Source organism: Ziziphus jujuba, chromosome 10, assembly GCF_031755915.1.
Source record: "Ziziphus jujuba cultivar Dongzao chromosome 10, ASM3175591v1".
In the NCBI taxonomy this organism is placed as follows: Eukaryota; Viridiplantae; Streptophyta; class Magnoliopsida; order Rosales; family Rhamnaceae; genus Ziziphus; species Ziziphus jujuba.
The window spans coordinates 21,293,075-21,307,576 of NC_083388.1; the positions used below are offsets into that span (position 1 = coordinate 21,293,075).

Here is a 14,502-nt window from a genome sequence, read left to right on the forward strand (position 1 = left end):
TTACTGAAGTATTTATCATAGCCTTACTTGTCTAAGGCTGCTCCCGAAAGTAGATTAAGCCGAAGATCTGGAACATGACGGACATCCTTCAAAGTGATTGTACAACCAGCATTCGTTTTTACCTGAATATCACCAGTTCCCATAATCTTTGCGAAACTGGAATTTCCCATCTTTACCATACCAAAGTCTCCTGCTTTGTACGTTTTGAAGAAATCTCTGTGTGGAGTGACATGGTAGGATGCTGCAGTATCGACTACCCACTCAACATCTTGGGTTGATATATGAAGGCATGTCTCTTCTTCGGTGGAGCAGAGCGCCACTTCTCCTGTACAAGTGACTAGTGTCTCTCCATCCTTCTTCGGCTGATTACCTTGGAGTCTCTGCTCTCTCAACAACTTTCTGCAGTTCTTCTTCATGTGACCCTCCAGGCCACAATGATAGCACTTATACGATGATTTTCTGCCATCTGTAGATCTGCCTCTGCTCTTGCTCCTGCCTCTCCCCCTATCTCGACTACCTCTTTGCTGTCTTCCTCTCTCTGTGACGAGGGGATCCATGCCAATGTCCTTTCTCCTGGCCTCTTCATTAAATATGGCATCCTTAACCATAGACATAGTAAGTTTGCCATTCGGGGCTGAATTGCCTAGAGAGACTACCAATGTCTCCCAACTGTCTGGAAGAGAGCTTAGAAGTAGGAGGGCTTGATCCTCATCCCCTAGTTGATAATCCACAGCAGATAGTTGATTTACCAAGCTTTGGAACTCACTGGTGTGCTCGGCTACAGAAGTTCCACTCTGTAATTTTAGATTTACCAATCGCTTAAGCAATAGGGCTTTGTTCCGAGCAGTCTTGGCCTGGTACATGTCCTCCAATTTTGTCCAGAGGGCATATGCATCCGTTTCCTTCGCTACATGATGGAAGACACTGTGGTCGATCCATTGCCTGATCTGACCGATCGTTTTCTTGTTTAATTTCTTCCATTCTGCTACTTTGCTGGGATCGGGGTTTTCTCCTTTAGCTTCTATAGGATCAAACAGATCCGTACAATTGAGGAGATCTTCCATCCGAGGTCTCCAAAGTGTATAATTTGTGGCAGTGAGCTTAACCATAGCTCCCGAAGATGATTCTTCCATTGACATTATGGCTTGACCAAAAATGGAGCTGAATTTGGCAAAACGGAGTTAACCGTTGCGTCCGGAACGGCCGGAAATGGTGGACTTGACTCTTCCGGGGTCAAAATATAATTACCAGAAATTTTGGGGCAAAAATGTAATTTCACAAAATTTCTAGATCAACCTGCAAATACAGAAACTACTGGGGTCAATCTGTAATTTCCAATAGTTTAGGGGCTGTACCGTAATTTCAGAAAACTATAGGGGTCAATCTGTAATTTCCAATAATTCAGGGGCTGTTCCGTAATTTCAAAAAATATTGATGACGTAGCAGATGGTGCTGACGTGTCAACACGTGGCAGATGACGTGGTTGACGACGTGTCGGATGACGTGGCAGATGACGTGGCAGGGGTGCGTTGACGTGGCTGCTGACGTGGATGCTGACGTGGTCGTCTTCAACCTCCAGACGGCGCGTGAGGCGCGTGAACTGTTGCAGAAAACTTCAGGCGGCGCGTGCGACGCTGTCTTTCTCTCCGGCGAACTTGTGTGTTCTCCTCTCGTCGGGTACTTTCACCTGGTATTGTCAAATTAATTATTTGAGCAACTTTTCAAAACACCAACTTGAAGAACAGTAGCTTTGTTTCTTCAAATTTTGAACCCAAGCTCTCGACCTGGAGCTCTGATACCACTTGTTGTGGTTCTCTGACCACGTTAGAGAAGAAATATGAGAAGAAAAATAAAAAGAATTCTATTAATCTCTTAAAAATAGAATACAAAAATAAAAACTTCTCTCATGGAGAATTCTCACGTGGAACCTCTCTCTGCACTCTCCAATTCTCTCTGGAATTGCTCACTCTTCTCTCAAGCTCTCTCTGGAACTTAAACACTCTCTCTCTCGGAGTTTTCTCTCAATATTCCTCACTTGGGATAATATTGAGCTTGCTCACTTGGGTTGTGTTGTATGCAACGGGATGGAGCCTATTTATAGGCTTACAACAGCCTCTGCAGAGCCCACAATTGGTGAACAATCCATTTTCGGTGCAGTGGTGTCAAAAATGGTGGCTGTGGTTGGTGCGGCTGTGGTTGGTGCGACTGTGGTTGGTGCGGCTGGACTTCACAAAAACCTATCTTCGTTTTGTGCAAGGAGTTAGGTGAAACTCTCAACTTTGTAATATCTAAGTTGACAATCCATAACAATAACAATGACGACGTCAATAATGATCATGATCGTCGTGTGAATTGTGTTGTTGATGAAGATTAATAAAGCTACCACCGAATAGATATTGTGGAGTATACTTATTATTTAGGGTGGTTTTAAGCAAATTTCGGGAGAGGGAATTTAATGTGGCAATGCCAAGAATAATCCCTTTTGTGAATAATAATCCCTTAACACACAGTATAAGAAATATTATTTCATTTGTTGCTACTTCAAGAATAATCCCTTTTGTGAAGAGTTTAGTTTTGCTAAAGAGAACTAGTAACAAACTCGATCATATATCCACATTTGAAGCCTGCTTCAAACTTTATATGGGTGATACTAATTATTAAAGTAATAAAGGAAAATCATTGAGATATAATATATGCATGTGAAAAAGAGAGTTTTATGAAAATTAAAATCATATATACTATATATATAATTAAAACCTTATCGAAACCCAAGACTACTTAAAATTGTATTATTAGTAATTTTACTGCTGGGATCTGTTGTACGATCCAAGCTGTTCCGATTAATGCTTACCCTTTGTACATCAATAACACGATTAATGGATGTAATCCAGTTTCCATATAATTTTGCTAACTTTATCTTTCATATAAATAATCCACTTTTGTTCTGTTCGGCTGCCAATTGCAAATTGGTAAATTTGTACGTTTGACTTTTTTTTCTTTTTTTTTTTTTTTTTAATCTTAATAATTCCAATTGTTAACTAGAGATTAACTGGCTTATAGATATCAAACAAGAGCAACACAACATTACCAAAAAATTTATTAAAAAAAAAAAAAAAGAGCAACACAAGATGAATGATATAGTATGGAATGGGTTGCCATTTGCTAATTCTAAAGCTACAAAAAGACGATGCTACTCCGTTAAGATATTTTATAATTTCCTTTGCCCTGCTCAGTACACCCACTACCCGACCCATTTAGGGTATCTCGGGTCCAATCGGACAAGATATTTTGGGATCTGTTTTATAATAAAATAAGAATTTATACAAATTTTTAGCCCCAAAAAAAAAAAAAAAAGTTGTTCGCATCCCTCTGCATCCGATCCGCCGAGAAGCAGAGAACTCCTGACGGCCAACTGTACAACAACAGAGCCCAAACATCCTCTTCTGGTGTTACGTAATAATAAGGTGATTTTACCTCTATCTAATTTGTGAAATTTCTCTACAGATATTTTCTATAATCTTTTTTTCTTTTTGATAAAAAAATAAATTAAAGGAAAAAAAAAAAAAAAAAAACAAACAAACTGTAGATTGTTTAGTAGATTGGATTTCTTTTAGTTGTAAATTTTGAACTCAATACAACAAGAGCACTAAAACAGTCAAACATATGTATGAAGTTTTTTTTTTTTTTTTTTTTTTTTTTTTAATCTGGAGTAGAGGATTTGTAGGTAGATTGTTTGGTAGATTGGATTTTCTTGTGGTTGTGAATTTTGAACTTAATACAAGAGCACTAAAACATATGTGTGAAGTTTTTTAGTTTTTGATTTTTTATTTTTTTTAAACTTTTGGGTGGTTGATTGGATTGAAATTTGAAACTGTAAATTCTAAGGAAGCATAGAATGGGGCGCATTTGCAAATTGGAAGAAGAGCTGGTGTTGGAAATCCTGTTGAGGTTACCCGCAGAGTCTGTTATCCAATCCAAGCTGGTGTGCAAAAGGTGGTACACTCTCATCAAAGACTCGGCATTTGCGACCAGGCATTTCCATTATTCTACCACCATTGTACCATCCTCTACAACAACACTCTTGCTCACTGGACCAAGTGGCTTAGCCAAGGACTATGTGATATGCACCTTGACAAACCAAGATGTTGGCCACCATGGCGGCGATGTGATGAATTATGTTGTTGAAGAAGAATCCAAGCCACCACATTATCTGTTTGTGACGTCTCATTGTAATGGCATCTTCATGGTGTCTTTAGTCCCTTTTGTAGGCACTATTTTATGGAATCCCACCATCAAGGAAGTGAAGCTTCTACCCAGTCCAAGGTATTACCCTGTACATGGGGAAGGATTTGGGTATGATTCCAAAGCTAATGAATACAAGGTTGTCAGTATTCCATCATATTGTTCTTGCAAAGCTGAGATATATACTATGAGTAGTAATTGTTGGAGAGAGATTGAGATGCCAATAGAAATCGGTCATAGCATTCAGGAACATGTTTACTGCAAAGGAGTTTGTTACTGGTTAACGTTGAACGTTCAAGATAAGATAACCTTACTTTGGTTTGATATGTCTGATGAGAAATTTGGTACCATAGAGTTGCCGCTTAGTGCTAATGAAAAGGAAGGAATATATGAGAAGAATAACAGGCTGGTGTTGCGGAATGACACCATTGTTTTGTTGTCATATCCTAGAGTGTTTCCGACTGCTAGTATAGCCATTGAAATGTGGGTGCTTAATGGTTGTTGTTGGACCAAACTTGAAACAATTGGACCGCTGTCCTTAAGCATAGCAATGGCATTTTGGAAGAGGGATGAACTCCTTTTTAAGGATGGAAATCGAGAATTGGTCTCCTACAATCTTCGCACAAAAAAGATCAGAAACATTTCGTTTGGCACTAAGCTTACAAGTTTTGCAGGTGCTTACCCTTATGTGAAGAGTCTGGTTTCACTTAAGAGAGGTACCAAACTCGATCGTTTATCCACATTTGAAGCCTGCCTCAAGTTTTTTCGAAGATAAATAATTGGAATATGCATATGTTTTTTTCCTTTTGAGCATGTGAAGCAGAGGATTCTGTGAAAATTAATTAAGCTTCATTTGTAATTGAAGCGTATGGTTTTCATGTTTTTATGTTTGCATTAATGTTTCATTTTTATTTTATTTTTTTATTTTTATTTGTTTTGTTTTAGGAAGAACATTGAATTTCTTTTAAGCGATATTCTTATGTATGGAAGCATAAAAAGGAAAATTAGTTATTTGTAGATGTACAGAAAGAGTATTTCTTCCTAGAGGTAAACGCTTCAAAAATTATTATTAAAATTTGAATGCTTAAGAAAACTTTATACATGAATATTTCACTTGATCAATGCGTGATTTATGATGTTTGAAAAGATCAAGGCTTCAAGCAAATATATTACTACCAAGTAATTTGGTAATTTAATTTTTTCGTTTCACCTTTGGCTTTCTTTTATGATCTTAATAATTGAGAATGCCAATTTTTCATTTTTTAATATTTAAAAGTAGAGATTCGACCTTGTAAACTTGAGGAAACAGTACATAGATCTCTGCTAATTAGAGGTTAAATAAAAGAGTTCGTATATGAGGCAGAGGTACTGAACCGAACCTATAGAGACACATAATGAATTATATGAAATAGATCAGGATTCGAACTCAAAATTATCATGAGAGAAAAATTGAGAAACAGAACAGTGTGTTTTTCATAGTTTATTTTCGTCGAAAACTGTATGAGGCTGATCTTGTGGAACGACACCGTTGCTTTGTTGTCCTATATATACTAGAACTTATCCTATTTAAATGTGGTGCTGGCGTGGATGATCGCTTTTGGACCAAACCTGAAACGACTGGGACAATTTGCTTCACAAATGGCACTTTCATTTTGGAAGAGTGATCAAACTCCATTTTGAGGATGAACAAAAGCTTTTCTCCTATAATCTTAACACAAAGATGATCAGAAATCAATCTTCCCTTTTCGTGCTACATTTAGGGTATTCTTTATGCTTACACCTTATGTGAAGAGTTTGGTTTCACTAAAGAAAGGCAACAAATAGATCATATATATATCCACATTTGCAGACTGCCTCAACTTTATGAAAGATGCAGTGAGAAAAATTGAGCAAAAAAGAAATCTATATATTAAAAGATGCTAGTTTTCTTTGAGCGTGAATTGCAAAGATGCTTGTTGGTGCTACTTATGATTACTCTTTTGTTTAGAGTTTTGGTTTCGATTAAAAAAAACAATAAAGTGGTCATTGTCAACTGAACTCTCTATTATATAATTTATAAGTTTTATAGAGTATGTTGACTTTTATTCATAAATTTTGACTGATTTATATGTATATATATATATATATATATATATGTAAATGAAGGCACTAACTTACATAAAAAATTTTAATTAAAACATTTAATTTTATTATTTTTATATTAAAATTTTAAAATTAAACTTTTTAAAGATAATTATTTAAATTGTTTTATTGTTTACCAACGATAACAAATAGCATTTAGCATTTTTCAATAACATAATTAAAGTTGGTTAATTTCATTTCCTAAAGGAAAACTTAAATGCTAATAAAAAGTTAAATAAAAAGATTGATTAGTTTTTTTGCTGGAAAAAATAAAAAGATTGATTACTTGTATATGAATTTGTCTCCTCTCTTGTCCAGCTATCTCCCTAACCATGGGCCCTCACTCCCGGCCCGCCCCATTTAGGGTGAGGCTCAGGTCCGACCCCGATAAGGTATCATGTTGATCAGGATTTTTTTTATTATTTTTTTATTTTGTTACATGTTAATCAGGTTTACAACGAGGAAATACTATTTGTTCGAGTTAGTTTACAAAGAGGAGAATTATTACCCAAAAAAGAAAAAAAAATTACAAAGAGGAGAAATTCTCTTTATTTTTTCCTCCTTTATTTATTTATTTGGTAAAAAATTTAAATCCTTGCAAAGGTAATTTCTTTTAATATCATAAAGGTAATTTCTATACCACTCTCAACTTTCTTTACAAATAATCTATATAGTTTTCCGAAAAAACAAAAGGAAAAAAATAGGTTAATTGTTGTTGATTGGATTCATTTAATTGTGATTTTTGAATTTAATACATGAGCACTAAAACACATGTATGATTTTTTTTTAATTTTTTTTAAATAATATGGATTATAATATCTTTCCCTTTCGATTTCACAGCATACATTCTGGATTATTGAATTTCTGAAGGAAAATTGTCAAATATAGTCATTGAATATGCAAATTTATATATCAGACATTAAAAAAAAAAGTGAGTGTGCCAGAAGAGGTAGTATTGGAAATCCTGTTGAGATTACCCATGAAGTCATCTGTTGTACAATCATCAAGCATTCAGCATTGGCAACCAAGCATCTCCATTATTCTTGTAGGAATTTTTTAATAGAAATTATAAATATTATTTATTTATTTGGTTGCCATAATATTTAAAATTTTAAAATTTTATTTTAAAATAAATAAATAATAAAAAATAATATTCTAATGAAAAAATACGTTTTTAGAGTGAAAAGATGCCTGTTATTGAAAATGCAGTAATTTTTAACTTTTTGTACATTCTGAATCATTGAGTTTTTTCATATAGATGCAATCCTTTCTATAATAATATTATCTTTCTACGATTAAAATATAATAACAGAAAAAAATAGTCATGATTTTTAGTTTTTGCATCATTCATTCATAAAACACAGAGTGAGTGAAACATTTTGTTCATTGTTTCTAAGAATTTAGAGTGTTACTATTTTTATAAAGTAGTCATTGTATCCTGGGCAGATATTCGCCATCTATCAATCCGTTAAGCATCAGTATGGAACAGAAGCCAAAAAAATCAAATTCTTGCCTCGACTAACAGATTTTTCTATCATCTTTTACTTGTATATGTGTATTTGATATTTATGTATTTAGCAATAGAAACCCATATCAAAAGGCAACAATCTTAAGACAATTTTCTATGTGTTTCTACTATCAATTTTTCTTTGTTCTATAAGTTCATCCCGTTGGAAATTTACTGTTCTTACTGTTCACCTTTACGAATTGATTAATAAAGTGTGCTCTGTTTTCTTTACTTTGCCGTTTGAAACGGGTTGTGTGCTCTGTTTTCTTTCAATTGCCAATTGCAACGTGTTTTAATTTCAAATTGAATCGTATTATATATCTGCATTTATCATAAACAATTATATATATACTAATATATATTAACGCATTCATGGACTGAGTTATTCTTATCTGGCTTTCTACTGTCAATGTAAACATATATGTTATTTGTACCTTCTGGTTTATTTGCCTTTATATATATAGTTTTAAACTGATTACTTTATTCAGGTTCTATGCTTTCTTTCTTTAAATCAATTCTTATTTGTACTAATTGCCATTTGAAACGTGTCTCTCTGTTTTTCATCTAATAGACACATATATAAACATCCTTAAATATCTTCTTTTTGTTTCATCCGATTCATTCATTTAAAATATATATATATATATATAGTGTTTTGTTTTAATTAATTGGCAATTGGTTATATATATATATATATATATATCCTCTTTACTTGCTTTGATTTCTGTTGGACATTTATATAAAATATATTAATATTGTTTGGTAACAATTAGTGCAGTTGGCCGAGTGGTCAATTCTTATGTTTATATATATATATATATATATATATATTGATTTGGTCTCTTTTGGTCTCTGTTCGGTGCTTATATGTAATAGTTTCTGGCTAATCAATTGTATACGTGGACTGAGGCTTTCATATTATCTTCACGTATTTATATTGTTAGAATAATTCCTTTACTTACTCTGGTTTTAATATTCTTATACATGTGTATGCTATTTATATGATATTATATATATACATATATATATATATATACAATGATCAATATTAGTTTATATATATATATATATCTAAAGTTGTGTAGTTTGTTTTATATATATAAATTTTGATTATTAAGTTTTACTTTTGCTTAAAATGTTTTGGATACTTTATTTTGTGCAAAATTTTGAAGTATACTTTTTAAAGTAACTTGATCTGTAACTTTTGTTAACAGACAGATGGCAAATACAAACCAAAATTCTATTCCTGCTCATGTGAATCATGGAAAGAAGCTCGAAAAATTCAATGGTGTAAATTTTAAAAGATGGTGACAAAAAATGCTTTTTTATCTCACAACCTTGAATTTGGCAAAGTTTTTGAATGAGAATGCTCCTATTCTTAACGAGAATGGAACAGATAGGACAACTGTAGCAGCTGTGGATGCATGGAAACATGGAGATTTTCTAGACAAGAATTACATCCTCAATGGTTTGGTTTGGACAACACACTATATAATGTGTATAGTCCAATTGAGACTTCCAAAGAACTTTGGGAATGCTTGAATAAGAAATATAAAACTGAGAATACTGACATGAAGAAATTTGTGGTTGGAAGGTTTTTAAATTTCAAAATGGTATATTCTAAAACTGTTATGAACCAAGTAGAAGAACTACAATTGATTCTTCATGAAATACATGCTGAAAAGATGATTTTGAGTGAATCTTTTCAAGTTGCTGCTGTTATAGAAAAGTTGCCATCTTCTTGGAAAGATTTCAAGAACTATTTGAAGCATAAACATAAGGAAATAAGTCTTGAAGATCTAATTGTTCGTCTTAGAATTGAAGAAGACAATCGAAGCTCTGAAAAGAAGATCAAAATTCATTACCTGGAAGCCAAAGCCAATGTGATTGAGAATGGACAGAAAAATGGAAAAAAGAGAAAGTATTCTAGGCAAAATAATAGCCAAAGGAATGCAAAGAAATTCAAAGGGAAATGCTTTGTGTGCAACAAGCAAGGTCATCGTGCAAATGAATGTACAAATCGAAAAGTAGAAAGTAACTACAAGAAGAACAAATCTCAAGCACACAGACAGAGGAAGATAAATTGTCAATTGACATAGAAGAAATGAACCTTACTGCTGTAATTTCTGAAGTGAATTTAGTTTGTAATAACAAAGAATGGTGAGTAGATACAGGTGCTACTAGACACATATGTTCCAATAGGAACATGTTTATTACTTATCATGGTGTGGACACAGGAGAACATCTTTATATGGGAAATTCCTCAACATCTAAAATTGAAGGTCAAGGAAAAATAGTTCTAAAGATGACATCCGGAAAGTTATTCTTTATGGCTAATAAATTTGTACTCATTAAAAATGGGATGTATGTGGGAAACGGGTATTTGACTGATGGTCTATTTAAAATGAATGTAATGACTATTGTACCTCCTATTAATAATAACAAAGTTAAATCTTCTACTTATATTGTGGAGTCATTTAATTTATGGCATGATAGGTTGGGACATGTAAATTATGATTCACTACACAAATTAATAAACATGGACTTATTACCTAAATTTGAGATTGACTCTAATCATAAATGTGAAACATATGTAGAAGCTAAATTAACTAGAATCCCATTTCAAATGCACAAAGGAGTACAGAACCTCTAGAATTAATCCATACCAATACATGTGATTTAAAATATATACAAACTAGAGGTGGAAAAAAGTATTTTATTATTTTTATAGATGATTGTACACGATATTGTTATATTTATTTATTGCGAAGCAAAGATGAAGCAATTGAAATGTTTAAACATTATAAAAATGAGATAGAAAACCAACTAAGCAAGAAAATAAAAACTTTGAGGAGTGATAGAGGAGGTGAGTATGAATCACCTTTTGAGGAATTCTGTTTAGAGCATGGTATTATACACCAAACGACCGCTCCTTATTCACCACAACAAAATGGTATAACTGAACGGAAAAATCGTACTTTAAAAGAAATGATGAATTCCTTATTGCTTATGTCTGGTTTACCACAAAATATGTGGAGAGAAGCTTTATTGACTTCTAATTCAATTCTAAATAAGTTACCTCATAAGAAATTAGATAAAACACCATATGAGTTATGGAAATGTCAAAAACCTACATATAAGTAAATGAAAATGTGGGGATGTCTTGCTAAAGTTGTAGTACCTTTTCCTAAAAAGGTTAATACAGGACCTAAAACTATTGACTGTATTTTCATTGAATATGCACAAAATAGTAGTGCATATCGATTTTTGGTGTATAAATCTGATATTCATGACATACATGTCAACACCATTATAGAATCGAGAACGGCATCTTTCTTTGAAGATATTTTTCCTTACAAAATAGGAAAAATAGATAGTTCACTAAAAAGGTCTCATGAGGATATGATTACTAGTAATCAAACTCGAAGAGACACAAATGAAGGAAAAGAGGATGAACCAAAACGTAGTAAGAAAACTAAAGCATTTAAGTCATTTGGTCCTAATTTTATGACTTATTTGTTAGAAAATGAACCTCAAACCTTCAAAAAAGCAATGTCAACTCCTGAAGCTCCATTTTGGAAGGAAGCAATTGATAGTGAAATTAATTCTATAATGCAAAATCATACATGGGAGTTGGTAGATCTTCCACCTGGTACTAAACCATTGGGTTATAAGTGGATTTTTAAAAGAAAATTAAAACCAGATGGTACCATTGATAAATACAAAGCTAGACTGGTGGCTATAGGTTACAAGCAAAAGGAAGGCTTGGACTATTTTGATACTTATTCACCAGTAACTAGAATTACATCAATTCAAATTTTGATTGCAATAACAGCTTTGTATAATCTTCAAATACATCAAATGGATGTAAAAACTGCATTTTTAAATAGAGATCTAGAAGAAAAGATTTATATGGAACAACCAGAAGGGTTTATAGTTCCAGGACAAGAAAAGAAAGTGTGCAAACTGGCTAAGTCATTGTATGGATTAAAACAAGCACCAAAACAATGGCATGAGAAATTTGATAGTGTAATGATGACAAATGGCTTCAAAATTAATGAGTGTGATAAATGTGTATATTATAAAAGCACTCAAAAATGGTATGTCATGATTTGCTTATATGTAGATGACATGCTAATAATAGGTAGCAATATGGAAATTATTAAAGCTACTAAAAAGATGTTGACTAATAAGTTAGATATGAAAGATCTTGGTGAAGCTAATGTGATTTTAGGTATTAAAATTACTAAGACATTAGATGAAATAGTTTTGTCACAATCTCATTACATTAAAAATGTACTTGAGAAATTTGATCAGTATGATGGAGGTCCAGCAAAGATTCCTGTTGACATAACTTTACACTTAGCTAAAAATCATGGTCAAAGTGTATATCAATTGGAATACTCCAGAATTATAAGAAGCCTAATGTATATCTCAAATTGCACACGACCAGATATAGCTTATGCTGTTAATAAGTTAAGCAGATTTACTAGTAACCCAAATAAAGATCATTGGAAAGCGTTAATTAGAGTTTGAAATACCTAAGATATACAATGACATATAGGTTACACTATACAAGATATCCTGCTGTGTAAGAAGGATATTGTGATGCTAACTGGATATTAGACACAAAAGACTCAAAGTCTACAAGTGGATATGTGTTTACACTTAGAGGTGCTGATGTGTCATGGAAATCTTCAAAACAGACTTGTACTGTGAAATCAACTATGGAATCTGAATTTATAGCTTTAGATAAAGCTGGAGAAGAAGCCGAATAGCTTAAAAAATTTTAGAAGACATTCCAAATTGGTCAAAGCCTGTACCTGCTATATGTATTCATTGTTATAATCAATCAGCAATTGGTAGGGCACAAAATAATATGTATAATGGTAAATCTCAGCATATACGTCGAAGACATAATACTGTTCAACAACTTCTCTCTAACAGAATTATAAATATTGAATATATAAAATTAAAAGACAACCTAGTAGATCAACTTACTAAAGGTTTGTCTAGAGAGCAAGTTTATAAGTCATCGAGGGGAATGGGATTAAAGCCTAAATCTAATGAATCATCATAAACAGAAACCCAACCTAGCTAAATGGAGATCCCAGGGTCTAGGTTCAATGGGAAAACGTAAGTATGTATGATTCATAAGAAATACTGTGAAGTATTAAAAGAGAAAATACTTCTTCCCATTTCTAAGGTGAAACAGCATTGCCTGCAGCGTGTTATTAGGATAAGCTATGCTTTTAATGATATCTATATCTTGAAAATCCAAGTTAAATATAGTAGGATATTTCTTATAGACAGTCACCTATATAAGTGTAAAAATGGGGTCGCTTCTATGAGAATTATAAAAGGCATAATTCTCTAAGCACTTATGAAAACCAGGTTGTTTAAGGGCAAAATGAACACAACAATGAGAACAAATTTTGTACAGAAAAGGAATTGTGTGATGGTTATTGTATCAGTTTACATCAAAAGTTGACAATTCAAAGCATTATGCAAATTGATCGATTAGTAAACTCTGTAACTATTCACTAAGAAAGATTCACGGCCAAAAGCTATCTATCTTGATGCAGTTTTTTTTCGTTAAACTCTCTCTAATGTTTGCATAGTCATCTTGCATTAATTTCTATTCATGTAGGGATTGTAGGAATTTGAGAATAGAAATTATAAATATCATTTATTTATTTGGTTGCCATAATATTTAAAATTATAAAGTTTTACTTTAAAATAAATAAAATAATAAGAAACAGTGTTATAGTGAAAGAACACGTTTTCGGAGTAGAAAGGTGTCTGTTATTGGAAACAAAGCAACTTTTAACGCTTCATACATTCTGAAGTATTGGGTTTCTTCATATAGATACAACCCTTCCTATATAACATTATCTTTCTAGGATTAAAATATAATAACAGAAAGAAATAGTCATAATTTTTAGTTTTTGCATCATTCATTCATAAAACAGAGAGAAAATAAAACACAAAATTGTTTGTTGTTTCTGATAAATTGGAGTGCTACTATTATCATAAAGTAGTCATTGTATTCTGGGAAACATTCACCATCTATCAATCCATTAAGCACCAGTGTGGGGCAAAAATTATCTTCAAGCCAAATAAACAAATTCTTGCCTCGACTAACAAGTTTTTCTATCATCTTCTTTTTGTGTATGTGTATTTGATATTTATATATTTAGCAGTAGAAACCCATATCAAAAGACAACAATTCTAACACCATTACATCAATATATATCCTCTAGTACATCTTATTAATTAGTAGATGCGGTGCCTCATTCACCGAATATTTAATTTCCTAATAAATAATGATCATGTGATCAATCACATTTTTTGAGCCACCATTGGCTATATATATGTGTAGAGTCTCATTGTAATGGCATCTTTAGGCTGTCTTATCATCCCTTCATAATGACATTATTTCATGGAATCCCACAACCCAAGGAAATGAAGCTTCTTCAACATCCAGGCCCTTCCAAAATGCTTTGAAGGAGGAACAGGATTTGGCTATGATTCCATAGTTAATGAATACAAGGTTGTTAAGATCACAAGGAAGTAGTTGGTTACCCTGAAACATGATTATAATCACAAAGCTGGAATATACAGTTTAAGTA

The 14,502-nt window shown here is 32.7% G+C and overlaps 1 protein-coding gene across 3 annotated transcripts; it reads left to right on the forward strand.

Annotated features, from left to right (window-relative positions):
• Positions 1-3,268: 3,268 nt before the first annotated feature.
• LOC125420150 (putative F-box protein At3g24700) lies at positions 3,269-5,126 on the forward strand. 3 transcript variants are annotated; one of them, XM_060812452.1, is made up of 2 exons: positions 3,269-3,464; positions 3,890-5,126. In XM_060812452.1, exon 2 carries the CDS (start codon positions 3,896-3,898, stop codon positions 5,015-5,017), a length of 1,122 nt encoding a protein of 373 aa, XP_060668435.1. In that variant the 5' UTR covers positions 3,269-3,464; positions 3,890-3,895; the 3' UTR covers positions 5,018-5,126. The 3 variants fall into 3 exon arrangements, with proteins under 3 accessions (XP_060668435.1, XP_048322620.1, XP_048322619.1); XM_048466663.2 differs by having other exon boundaries at positions 3,271-3,464; positions 3,895-5,126; XM_048466662.2 differs by having other exon boundaries at positions 3,275-3,464; positions 3,886-5,126.
• Positions 5,127-14,502: the final 9,376 nt, after the last annotated feature.